The 13,694-nt window shown below is 45.2% G+C and overlaps 1 protein-coding gene across 5 annotated transcripts in view; it reads left to right on the plus strand.

The window, feature by feature from the left end:
• Positions 1 to 13,694, plus strand: part of Myof (myoferlin) — a 150,386-nt gene that overhangs the window by 44,596 nt on the left and 92,096 nt on the right. For all 5 annotated transcript variants that reach the window (XR_008223175.1, XR_008223176.1, XM_052762975.1 and 2 more), the window contains exons 4-5: positions 5,244 to 5,352; positions 8,198 to 8,285. Coding sequence is in view for 3 of the 5 variants with exons in the window: in XM_052762975.1 (XP_052618935.1) it covers positions 5,244 to 5,352; positions 8,198 to 8,285 (197 nt within the window). In the remaining 2 variants the exon portion in view is untranslated. The remainder of the gene's footprint in view (positions 1 to 5,243; positions 5,353 to 8,197; positions 8,286 to 13,694) is intronic.

Genomic DNA, 13,694 nt, shown 5'->3' on the forward strand with positions numbered 1-13,694 from the left:
GTGGTTCTGCTGCATGTCTGACAAAGTGCAGGGTAGCCCCCACAACATGGATGTTCTCAGGTTCAAATGTCATTAGTGGTGAGGTCTAGGATGCTGGCCAACCCCTCATCAGTCCTTTTCCTGATGGCCTTTTCCTACATGTCCTGGGCATGGCACCCTGTCCTGTTCTCACATTTATTTACTGCTGATAAGAGGCTCAGGTCATTCTGGCTCTGGCTGGCTTTACCAAAAACAAATCAGTACATGTTCAAGTGTGTGATGTCATTCATTATCTTAATCATAGAACTACACCTTGAATCACGGACTGTGAAGGATAACGTTTGTTTCCCTTCTTGCCAGAAGAACACCATATTTACAAAGCCAGACAGATTTTCTATAAAAGAAGGAAGAGTACACATTTGTGTGTGTGTGTGTGTGTGTGTGTGTGTGTGTGTGTGTGTGTGTGTGTGAGAGAGAGAGAGAGAGAGAGAGAGAGAGAGAGAGAGAGAGAGTGCCTATGGTGTGTGGGGGAGTATGCACATGCCACTGTGCAGAGTGGAAGTCAGAGGACAGCCTGTGAGAGTCAGTTCTCACTTTTCACCTCATTAAGGGAGGGTCTTTCTTGTTTTTTCTTCCATCTCTATATTCTATAGGCTAGCGGGTTTACAAGCTCCTGTCCATGCCTCCCACCTCCAGGCAGGAGTGCTGAAATTACAGATGTGGGCTAGTACATCTGGCTCTTAACATTGAATTCAGGTCCCCAGGCTTGCACAACACACAAGTACTCTTAAACATTGAGTCAGCTAGCTCCCCAGCCCTCCCAGGTGACTTTCAAGCATGCTATTATTACTATATTGATCTTTTTAAACTTGTAATTTTAATTTTTGTGTATGTGTGAGTGATCATGTGTACGAATGGACCTTTGGTGAGGAGGCCAAAGGTCAACTTTGGGTGTCACTTCCCAGGAGCCAGCTCCATTGTTTTTGAAATAAGTTCTGTCTCTCACTGGTGCCCAGGCTACCTGATTAGGCTAGGCTGGCTGGCCAGCAGGCCCCAGGGACCGTCCCTCCCCCCCATCCCCCCCTTCCCAGCAGTGAGATTACACTGTGGAGTGCACCTCCACAGGAAGTTTTTTTTTTTTAATATTATAATTTAATTTAATTTTACTTATCAGCCACGATTCCCTTGTTTTCCCCCTCCCGCCCCACCCCCGCCTTCCCCCCAGCCCAACCCCCATTCCCATCTCCTCCAGGGCAAAGACTTCCCTGAGGATTGAGTTCAACCTGGTAGATTCAGTCCAGGCAGGTCCAGTCCCCTCCTCCCAGGCTGAGCCAAGCATCCCTGTATAAGCCCCAGGTTTCAAACAGCCAGCACATGTACTGAGCACAGGACCCGGTCCCACTGTCTGGATGCCTCCCAAACAGATCAAGCTAATCAACTGTCTCACTTATCCAGAGGGCCTGATCCAGTTGGGGGCTCCTCAGCCATAGTTCATGCGTTTCCATTCGGTTGGCTATTTGTCCCTGTGCTTTATCCAACCTTGGTCTCAACAATTCTCACTCATACAAACCCTCCTCTTTCTCGCCAGTTGGACTCCTGGAGCTCCACCTGGGGCCTGGCCGTGGATCTCTGCATCCAGTTCCCTCAGTCATTGGATGGGGTTTCTAGCAGGACAATTAGGGTGTTTGGTGCAGAGACTAAATCCAGGTCATTGTGCATTTGCAGCAAACATTTTATCGACCCCAGCCCCCCCATTTCATTATTCTTAAAATATCAGTTAACCAACCCCATAGCTGATTGTCGTATTTAAAATCCATGAATCAAAACTCTCCTCGGGTGTCTGTGGGGGCTGTGGAAGTGTGGTGGAAATAGTAGGGCCCTCATCTCGTGCTGTGGGGTAACTGTTTTGTCTGGTGGAGGTGGAGTGAGGTATGTAACTCTGTCTTCATCGTGTTAGAGAAATCCAACCCAAGTAAGGTGAAAATAATGCTCTAAGTATACTAATTTTGTTTTAATATGCTAACATTCATTAAGGTACTGTACAAAGTTCCTATCCGTTCTCAGCATTGTCCGGTAGACCTGACTGCTGTGTGGACCTACAGGGAGTGAATAGCTCACTCATCCTTCTGGAGGCAAATGACTTTCTATTGCTGGCTAGGGGCTGCCTTGTGCTATATCAGGAGATGAGAACATGGGATGGTTCTCATATGCAGAGAGTTGTGTGTACATACGGCAACATATCAGAACATGTACTCTTCCAAGAAACCATGGCCAAATAGTCCAGATTCCTAGGCAAACTGTGAAACTGCCATGATGTTCTGGTCTTGTGCAATAGAATCTACTATTCCCAGAGTAAAACAGCTCAATACCCAAAGTCACTGAGATATGTGGTGAGCTACAGATCCTATGGACTGAGGTCTGAGAACATGGATATACATGTGTCACTCCAAAAATGATGTGCCTACACCAACACCAAGACTTCAAAAAATGATATATCCATACTTGGCCTTCACTTCCTATTTTTTTTTTCTGGTGGTGCAAGAGATTGAACCCAAGGCCTTGAGCATGACAGGCAAGAGCCATATTCCAAACCTGCTTCCTGGTTTTTAAAGAAAATGTAATACATTCTAAGATGAAACAGTTTTCTACAAAATGAATTTTTCTGATTTTTACTTATGCCTAAAAGTACACTTTACCTAGAGTTACATGAAAATAATCAACCAGTCTCTCCACCATGCACTGTTGTTGGAGGTTTTTGGAGGCAGGGTCTTACTATGTAGTCCAGGCTAGCCTTGGACCCTTGATTCTCCCTGTCTCTGTCTTCTGGGTGCTCAGATTATAAGTGTGTATTGCCATGCTTGGCTTATCCTGATATACATAAACATACACATATAACATACACACATACATATGTATACTCATACATACACACACACATACATACTTCCATACATATGTATACACACACGGTGGTACAAGTCAGTAATGTCAGCACTCAGGATGCAGAAGTAGAAGGAATTTGAGTTTGTGGCCAGCCTAGGCTACATAGTGAGTTCAAGTACATCCTGAGTTACTCAGTAAACCCCTGTGTCTTAGTTTCTTTTCTATTGCTGTGACAAAACACCATGACCAAGGCAACTTAACAAAATAAAACGTTAATTTGGCTTACAGTTTCAGGAGCTTAGATAATGGTGGAGCAGAAGCATGCCAGCAGGAGCTGCTGAGAGATCACATCTTGGTCCACAGCAAGAGGCTGAGAACAGTGCACACTACAAGTGGCAAGTCTTTTGAAACCTCAAAGCGCGGCCCCAGTGACATAACTCCTCCAGCAAGGCCGCACCCCTTCATCCTTTCCAAATAGTTCCACCAACTGGGGGCCAAGTATTCAAACAGATGCGCCTATAAGGACCATTCTCATTCAAACTACACACCCTGTCTCCAGAACAAAACTGAATGAACAGAACTATGAATCTCTTTGGGCTTGGAGATGTAGCACAGTGGTTGGGTGCTTTAGCACCATGTAAGGTCCTGAGTAGCACCACAAGCACAAAAATCATGTCCCCAACTCTTAGGACTCAGTGCTTAGTTTTCTGTTTTAATGCTAGTGATATTCTGTTCTATAACATTGTTACCTGTTAACATGAGTCACTGCAAACATAGGCGACTTGTAAGTAACTGGACATCATTCTTCCTATTTCTCCTAGCCTCCTTTGCAGTCTGCACATTGAAATGAAAGCCCCAAGGCTCTGTGCCTCTCTGATCCCTCCTCCACCCACATTTCAGGTTACATCCTCCAAGTTACAGACAATTTTCCATGGGTTACTTTTTCCTTTAAACATTTTAATATTAACTCCCTGTGGATGTGTGTTCTATTATAAGAAAACAAACCACCTTTTTTTTTTTTTTTTTTGGTTTTTCGAGACAGGGTTTCTCTGTGTAGCTTTGCGCCTCTCCTGGAACTCACTCGGTAGCCCAGACTGGCCTCGAACTCACAGAGATCCGCCTGTCTCTGCCTCCCGAGTGCTGGGATTAAAGGCGTGCGCCACCACCGCCCGGCCTCAAACCACCTTTTTAAAACAGGCCTTAATTATATAAAATTTTCAGATATTCATTCGCAGTACCTGTAGACTTACTCATCCTTCCCACCAGTCCACAAAGACCTTTTAAGTGCCTGCCATGTTCCAGACGATGGGTTGAGCAAAACAGAAGCAACCATTGTGCCCAGGGAGCATATGCTAGAGACCAGCACACCATGTACTTTTCTGCCCATCGGTCTTGTGCAACAGGGAGCAGAGGAGTGAGTGACAGAGACCTGCAGTGATTCCTGGGACCAGAAAGAGAGAGCAGAGAGTACATCTTCATTTGGATACTGTGGCAGAGGGTACGGGCTAGCGAGTCAGCCCCATCTGTAAGACTAGCCTAGCATTAAAGCAACACTTCGAGAAGGTTGACTTGGGGAAATACTGTCCAGTGGGCAGTGTCTGGATCCTTTTAAGTTCCCGTTAGAGAGGACTGCTTTCCTTGACTACTGAGGTTTTTCTTACATCTCTCTCTTTCTGAAGTCTGGGGGCCTGTGCTCAATGGATCCCTCATTCATGATAGTCAGAATTTTGTGGACATGATTAGTCTGACTCTCAATGAGTCCTTGTCATGGAGAAGTAACATATGTTCTATTCATGTGAAATACTCTGGCCCACATTCATTTTGCGGTGATTTTAATGAGATGTTAGGGTCAAAGCCTGGGCCCTGGCAACCCTAAAAAGCTAGGCTCAACTACCCATCCTCAGGAAGCCAATTAAAGAGAGACCTAATAGCAAAAGGCAGGGAAAGGAGGTTTATCCAGTGTGGCCACCCTGGGGAGAGTAACAAGTAAAGAGGTAAACTGCCCCCAAGTCCATCTTTGGGGTCCTGATATGTGGTTTATATTTAATAGGGGGTAATGGGTACCCAGAATTGAGTAGTCCTGATCAAGGTGTGGTCCCACCCAACAATGACCTATCATCACTAGTCCCCCCTAAGTTCCTCTTCTGGACGGTACAACATTTTAACCTCTTCCGTCTCCTCGAATGAGTCTCCTTGGGGAATTCTAATTTCTTGGGGACCACTGTTTCAATAGTCTGATAGCCAAAGGGAGGGGCATGAGTATCACCGTTCCTGCCAGGGCAGTTATCAGGATGGATGGATGTGAGGGCATTGAGTGTCCTAAGGGTCTGTGGATGCATGCCCCCACTTAGGCTGCTGTGTGTTTTCTTGTCTCCCTGCAGATTAATTGGCACAGCAAGTGTCTCCCTGAAGGACCTGATCGGGGACCAGAACAGATCCTTGCCCTACAAGCAGATCTCCCTGCTGAATGAAAAGGGACAAGACACTGGGGTGAGCTCTCTGCTTTTGTGGAAAGGCAAAATAAGATGGTTAAGTAAAACCTCATTTAGGAAAGACTTTTGTTTGATAATTGGCTCACTATACAAAATACTGGAAGTCTGATTTCATGATAAACGGGTCCATTTGTCAATGATATGGGCCTTATCCTCCTCAGTGTTCAGTCACAGAGCCAGCAAATTTGAGATTTGATTTGATTCGATAGAATTCCATATGGTAAGCTGGACCCCTCTTGATATAGCTCAATGCTATCCATGTGAGTGTTGGCATTTGGGTGGTGGCCGTTAGCTTTGGGTAGCTTTGAGAACATACCAGACATACAGAAGGTTTTTTTTTTTATTACCTTCTGTGTTATAATGGTAATATCATGGTAACTGTCACCACATTGGTTGATGAATATTTTCTGATCCCAGCCCCTCTATATAAGTATATATTATCTAACATAAAACCGGAATTCAAAGCTGGGTGTGGTGGTTCACACCTTTAATCCCAGCAATCAGGAGGCTGAGTTTCAGCCTGATCTAGATAGTAAATTCCAGGCCAGCCAGGGATACACAAAGAGATACCGAGTTAAAAAAAAAAAAAAAAGGATTCAAGTGTGTTTTGCTCAAGTAACTCAGGTTTAGATGTCATGTACCTACTAAGAAGTCTTCAAAAGCTAGCATGCTTCTAACTCCTTCATTTTCCAACCAACTTGCTTTGCTTGTAAATCTGAGCCAAATTTTTATACTACAGACATCACTGTAAGCCTTGTCACGGGCGAGACCTCTTGGAATCCAGGGGAGAGGATGCCAGTGTGGCTGCTCTGATCTCTGGGGCTATCAGCTTGCCATGAGTCAGGATTCTAATTATAACATGTGCATTCAGAATGCCCTCTGCCATCTAACTACCCAAAACTTGGCCGAGAGAAATGATGCCAAGGCGAGACGGGACGTCTGTGTTCTTTTCGGATTGCTGGTGTTTTATAAAGCACGGAAGAAAGCTTGTGGACTGTCCAACGCAGCAGAACTATTGGGACTGAGATGAACACTGCCACTGGGATGCCCTCACCCCACTGAGATTCCTAAGTGTCCCTAGTAATACTGGGGCAACTGGGACTGAGGCATGTAAAACAGCAATCTGAGGATCAGTCACCATGGGCTCCACTGAATTTTAAAAGTACAATTTCTCATGTTAAATTTGAGCCCCAGGGTGCCGGCACATAGCCTTCATGTTGAGCCTTGGTCTGTGGAATAAGTAGCCATAGAACCATAGCCATGCTGTTCTTGTGACTGCAGCTTGCTATGGGATTGTGGGTAGGCCTATTAACTAATCTGTTCAGTGTCCCCAGGCCGGTCTCAGGCACCAAATGTGCTGATCCATGAGAAAACATTCACTGATGAATAGACAAGAAAAAACAGGATCAATACAGACATGTGTCTGTACATGCATACGTGAGAGTCACTAGCCATAGCAAACCCGTAATTGAAGAAAGAGAGGCCCACTTAGATTTGGACTTCAGAGAAATGATGAATCATCTTTAGCATTGATATGTCCTAAATATTAGGATATCTTATTCTTTATTTTATCTTCTTTAAATTTTTGTTTTATTTGTTTTTGTTTTTCAAGACAGGGTTTCTCTGTAAAACAACCCTGGCTGTCCTGGAACTCGCTTTGGAGACCAGGCTGGCCTCAAACTAAAAACATTTTTTTTACCTTTATTTTCATTTTATGTGAAGGAGTGTTTTGCCTGTATGTGTGCCTGTGCACCAGGTGCACACAGTGATCACAGAGGCCAGCAGGAGCGTCAGATCACCTGAGACTGGAGTTACAGAGCTGCCATGTGGGTGCTGGAATCAAACCCCAGTCCTCTGCAAGAGCAGTTGGTGCTCTTAACCACTGAGCCACCTCTCCAGTCCCTGTATTTTATCTTCTAACCTGGTGTGTGTGTGTGTGTGGGGGGGGGTAGTAGGTGTGAGGTGAGAATCCTCATTTGCAAAAGACTTCCTTAATTTTAAAGTTTGTCTTTCCTCACTTTGGGTATTAACATGCCTTTCTTTTATGAAATGATTGTGGTAGGCAATGGGCATGTGTTTGGTGGAATAAAAGTTGTCAACTCTTCTTCAAGGTTGAGGATGTAGCTCAGGGTCAGAATATTTACATAGCATATGTGAGACCCTGGTTCCCATCTGTGCTACTGAAGAGAAAGAGGCAATACATTTTTTTTTTCCCCAGCAAACTGTTTTGAAGTCTTGTAGGTCCGTGAAATAAGAGACATAAGCTTTGCTTTGGTGCCCTTTTGTTTGATTCCTGGGTATCTTGGGATCACAGTTAACACAGGAGGGATGACAATTACGTTATCTTTATGATTTGTGCATTTCTCTTTAATCAGACTCGGTTTCCCCTTACATTCTATCTTATGACTATGCTATTATATACCATTTTGTTAATTACTTAAAATTCTTTCCTGGAGAGAAATATAAAAATAAACCTTAGTAATTAGTATTCATGAGCAACAAATGAAGTAATCATTCTAAACGAGCATCTCTGTTGATATTTCTATGAGCAGAGGCCCGTCTCCACTAGCTAGCTACAAGTTCACACAAGCTTGTTACAGTTTTACTTCAGTCAGTGAGGTTGCCCTTGGCAACCTGTGACAAAGCGGCTTCTTTCTCTGCCCTGGCTCACCTGGGGGAAGACAGGCACAGTCCAATGTGTGACATCACCCTCCCCGCCTTTCCAGTCTCACTTTCTTGCCCAGCTCTTCCAAGACTCCTACCCCTACTGAACTGTTCATACTGAGTCTGTGATATTCTTTTCCCTGCCCTGATTCTCTGTGCAATGGATTCTTTCTACTCAGGCCACCATTGACCTGGTGATCGGCTATAACCCACCTTCTGCTCCACATCCGAATGACCCAAGCGGGACCAGTGTGCCAGGCATGGGTGGTAAGTTGACCTTCCTGATGACCCAAGGAGAATCAGCTAAAGCACACAGAGTCTCTAAAGAAACTGCCTCTGCAGTGCCCGTAGCACCCTGCCCACCAGACAGGTGCAGTGGTTTACAAAATGCCCTTCCGGTAGGGCGGATGCTGAAACAGCTCCCATGGCGAGCACTCTCCCAGCGCTCATCCAGTACATACAGACTGCAGCACCGTTATGGTGGTGTTTCAGCTTTGTGATTTCCAGTGGATACAGTGTCTCAGGTTGTGAGATTCACGAGCCGCTTCTCTGCTCCCCTTCATGTGTCACAGCTCCCAAAGGTGTGATTGCTGGGATGTGTTCTCAGCCACCGGCCCTTGGACTTTTTTCTTCCTCTTCCTCTTCCTCTTCCCTCCCCCAAACACCCCCTCTGTCCTCTAGTCATTTCCTTCCGCACAAGCCTCTTGGAGTCATTTTGTCAACAGATGTCACTCTAGACAGGGGCAGCCTGGGGCCTCTGGGAATGGCTTTAAGCCTCAGGTAGAGGGAAGGTCTAGAAGACAATCCAGTCTTTCACAAAGCTGAGTTTGACTTCCCTTGATGTTTTCGGTGGGATGACAGTGGTACTGAAAATGAGTATTGTCCCAGAGAAACAGAAAGGCTTTCAGAACAAGCTGTTTATTAAACTACCTAAGGTGGAGGGAGATTTTGTCTCCTTAGATTGTCCATAGGAGCCCAAACTACTCCGTGCACAAATATGGTTTCCCCAGAGTGGGTCTCTCTGCTTCCTTAGACATGAGCGACCCTCACAGGGAAGAAAGCCCACCCCACACCCCTCTCCCCAAAGGCTCCCCTTTACCGAGGCTGTTTCTCAATACTTGGCATGACGTCCTCTGTAGAAGAAGCCTGGTGTCCTGGTAGCACTGTAGACTGGAGAGTCTACCCAGGCCCAGGCGGCTGCCTCCCTGCAGCTCGATGGCAGACACCGGGCAAGCACATGCCAGGTCCCCTATAGAGGCTCCCACAATCCTGATCGGCCTGACGGGCTGGACTACAGCGGAGATGGATCAGCCCTCGGATTCCCTGAACTGGGGTTTTAAAGACCATCACTGTGCGCCATACTGCAAAAGAGCAGGCTGTGTAAGAGCAGGGGACAGTGTAAGTGTCATACGACAAGGTGGAATTTCTTGATTTAGGAAAAAGGACAAGACTCTTTAATCTGAAAGTACTCTTTGTCATATAACATGGTTCCTCACCGAGGCTGGGTCAGGGGTGACATTCAGAGTGCTGGCCTCAGACTCAGGTTGAAAGACACTTCTTTGAGGATGTACAAAAAGGAAGGAAGACAGAAGGAGGGGAAAGGAGTGTGTGTGTGTGTGTGTGTGTGTGTGTGTGTGTGTGTGTGTGTAGGTGTGTGTGTGTATCAGAGTGGGGGGCTATGGAAGATAAGACCACAACCGTTGGCCTTACTGTTACACACCTTAATGGCATACACAGGACACCTGGCCTAGAATTATTGCACCTTACTCCTCTTAACTTATATAGATATTTTCAAATTTTTTGTAATTTTAGCTTGTTATCTTTTTTGAATACAAAAGAAATATCTGCTTATTAAAATGCAAGCATCACAGAAAAGACCTCATAAGGCACAGGAAGGAAAAAAAAAATCTCATTCTCCTGAGATACATCTGCCAGCAGCTATTGACAGTGATGAGTGCTGTGAAAGGCATCTACTCCCACAGTGGCTGCTACACAGAAATGTGAAATCTTAGTATAACACAAAGGTAAGATGGTCAGAGAATGCCCTCTGCAAGCTGAAGAAACTAGTCATTACCATGGACCGAAGAACCGAACTCTGCAGGAGTTCCCTTTCAAGGAATGCTTTCGATGAGCTCTTATGTCAAAATGACAGAAGATTCAGAGCTGCGTGCATTGGCGATTGATTGACAGGATGTTGTATCAAAGATATCCCCTTCACTGACTGCCTTTGAAGCTGGTCCTGTAACAGAAAGATGGGCTGAGCCAGTCTATAGACTTGGCAGCCTGGAAACTTGTTACCATGGCAACTTGTTCACCTTCTGCCAGTCAGCTTGGCTGGAGTGTATATTTCTGTTACCAGAATGAACTATTTTTAAAACCTCACATCTATTTTTAAAGAACCATCTGTTAAATGAATACTTTGTCCAACTAAAGAAAAGCAAAACTTCATTCATAGCCCAACTCCAGTATTTCAAATTTATATCATTTCATGAACAACAAAGTGTTTTTGCTTGGAGCTAAATTTGATCTGCTTCAGAAAAACAGTTACTGATACCTGTGCACGTTGCATGCAGAGATGAGAAGGGCAGTGTTGGGTCACAAGGAGCTCACAGTTAGTAGAAAGAAGAGATATAAACTGAATAACAACAAATAAAAGTAACAGCCCAGCAAATGTGATACATTCTTCTCCAAAAAGGAGTCAAACAGGGTCTGGAATGCTGGCTTGGTGGTTAAAGAGCACCGTCTGCTCTTCCAGGGACAGGGGTTCAAAGCCCAGCACCCACAGGCAGGCTCTCAGTGATCTGTAACTCCAGTTCCAGGGGATCCGATGTCCTCTTCTGGCCTTCTCAAGCTCTGCAATGAACACGGTGCACAGATGTATACACACACGCCAAACACCCAAATACATAAAATAAAATGAAAAAAATTTAAAGGAGCCAAACAAATTACTGCATGTTTACCCAGTCACCTTATGCCAACAGGCCTATGAGGTAGTGTATCCACAGTGTGCTAGCAAAGACAGATGTGTTTCTCTCACGGTTTGCTAAGTACTTTTCTTCAGGATGAGCGCTCGTGCACATGCGTGTGTGTGTGTGTGTGTGTGTGTGTGTGTGTGTGTGTGTGTGTGTGTACCATGTCAGAAGTTTCTTGGGGCACACTTAGTGCTATTTATCCAAGAGTTGGGGTGGAAGGATAAGGAATATCTTACAGTAGCACACAGTTATAAACTTCTGACCACAACAAAGAAAAACAAAAGAAAAGAAACCCAGAAATATTGGAATTAAACATCCTGCTGCTATGTTACCCTTTTGTATTTCTAAGCTTCCTTTTTTTTTTTTTTGTTTTTTGTTTTTTGTTTTTTGTTTTTCTTTTGTTTTTCGAGACAGGGTTTCTCTGTGTAGCTTTGCGCCGTTCCTGGATCTCGCTATGTAGACCAGGCTGGCCTCGAACTCACAAAGATCCGCCTGCCTCTGCCTCCCGAGTGCTGGGATTAAAGGCGTGCGCCACCACCGCCCGGCTTTTTAAGCTTCCTTTTTTTATGTTCCATATTATATTTTTTCTTAGTATAATTCTGTCTAAAGACTTATTTATTTATGTATTTTATGTATATGAATGCTTCATGTACGTCTGCAGGCCAGAAGGATCTCGTTATATGGATCTCGTTATAGATCTTGTGAGCCACCATATGGTTGCTGGGAACTGAACTCAAGACCTCTGGAAGAGCAGCAGTCAGTGCTCGTAACCTCTGAGCCATCTCTCCAGCCCCTCTGTATTATATTTTGACCTTACTCTGAAGATAATGTTCTGGTTTACAATGACCTTGTTTCAAGATCATAAGATTCTACCTTGACCAGTATAGACATCCAGCCAGACTTCATTATAAGAGGCCAGATTAATATCATAGGCAAAGAAGGCCAACATGGTGGGAAATGGTAAATATTGGCTGAAGGGGTGGAGAGGGAGAGACTATTCTAGAAAAGCCTTTTTTATTGGGAACAGAAAGGATTAAGTGGGTGCTTAGGCAGAAAGGATGAGTGGTGTGAGAGCCTTGAGAAGAGGTCTGTGTGCCCTAGCATGAAGGTGGAGATGACTGGGCAAGTGCTATTCCTCAGTGCCATCCCTAGGCAGTCCTGCCTACCCTGGACCTCTTGCCAGGCTCTCCCTCCCTAGCAGTGTGAGGGCAGCAGATGGCCCGCAGATGTGGTAACATCTGTGCTGTCTTCTGCTGGGTGGGGAAAGCGCATGAGGAGGGTGTCTGGAAGGAGCAGAGCGGTTGGCACCCATGGGCAAAGAGGCAGTCAGGATGCCAGAGGCTAATGTGACTGTAGTGTAAGGTGTCTGCGCACTGCCGGCTTTCTGTGGTGGGTAAGCCGTTACCAGGATTGCGTAGAGTGGCAGTCTTCAAAAATACTACTGTTAAGTTTCTGGAAAGAAGATAATTCATTTTAGGAATTGGGAAGACTCGTGTGATTGAATTGCTGGTGTTATGATGGGGGACCAGTCCCGAGTATTAATGGAAGCATCCCTGGTAGAATAAGGGTTACATAAAGAGCTACTAGCATTTGGGAAGGGCTCGGGTGATGGAAGCTTACGAGGATTTGACCAAGTAACACTGTCTGTCGTTGTTAGGAAGCAGGGTGGCATTTGTACAGGGACACAGCTAGATGGGGACACTAAGACTCTGAGCTGCAATGAGTCAGCAGATCTGATTCTGAACATTGGTGTGTTCTCAGGTTGTCAATCTCTCTGATCCTCTAATAACTTGCACCATCAGGAGACTGGATTAAATGGCACATAGGGTCTCTAACTAGTAAGCTCTATTTGTTGTTGTTTTAAGGCAGGGTCCCACTGTAGCCCACACTGGCCTGGAACCCACTCTGTAGTTGAAGGCAATTTTAACTAGCAAGAGGAGATGCGATCTATTTAAATGTAGTAGTTGGTCTGAAGTTGGGAGTCATGGTTATTTCAGGAGAGAACACACATGTTAGTAGGATGGTTGATTTATAGTTGAAAAAAATGGAGATTTTGCATCCAGGCTCTGTTATCTCAATGAAATAAGCAGGATCATTAATGGAAAATGAAGTTTTCCAGGTAAAAACAACTGCTGGGTGTTAGAGGCTGGGAGTGTAGCTTGGTGGTAGGATGCCTGACTAGCTCGTGCATTATCCTGGGCATATTCTTAGCAATGCAAAAGGTAGGCATTGAGAAAGATGAACCGATGTGACCTTGGTGGCTTAGAGTAGCCCTCTCAGGTCAGGATCCAAGAAAACTTTGCCTTAGAAATGTTGGAGATAGCCAGGCCACCCCAGACATCCACTTAAGGTTGGTGAGACCAGTTGAGATGGTGTGTGCCCTTCTCAGCTAGGTTGAGCTGTCTAGATGCAGAGGGAGAAGAAGTCCAGAGTTGAACAAGCACATGGGTATGATACACGAGAGGAGAAGGGCTGAAGGGCGTGCATGGCAACCGCAATGTTGGATCACAGGCTCCAATGCCTAGGAAACTACTGAAGGAATGGAGGCAGCACCAGACAGGAAGGTGGTGTGGGTGGTGTGGACTGGGGCTGCCCATGTAGAGAAGTAGTTAAGCAAACCAGGAAGAATCAAGAGATGCCTTCTCTAGTGGGTTGAGTAATGTCCCCTGAAAAGTCATGTGTATGTGAAATGTCAGAACCCATC

The sequence above is a fragment of the Peromyscus californicus genome, unplaced genomic scaffold (assembly GCF_007827085.1).
Source record: "Peromyscus californicus insignis strain IS unplaced genomic scaffold, ASM782708v3 Scaffold_4__1_contigs__length_199733344, whole genome shotgun sequence".
Taxonomy (NCBI): domain Eukaryota; kingdom Metazoa; phylum Chordata; class Mammalia; order Rodentia; family Cricetidae; genus Peromyscus; species Peromyscus californicus.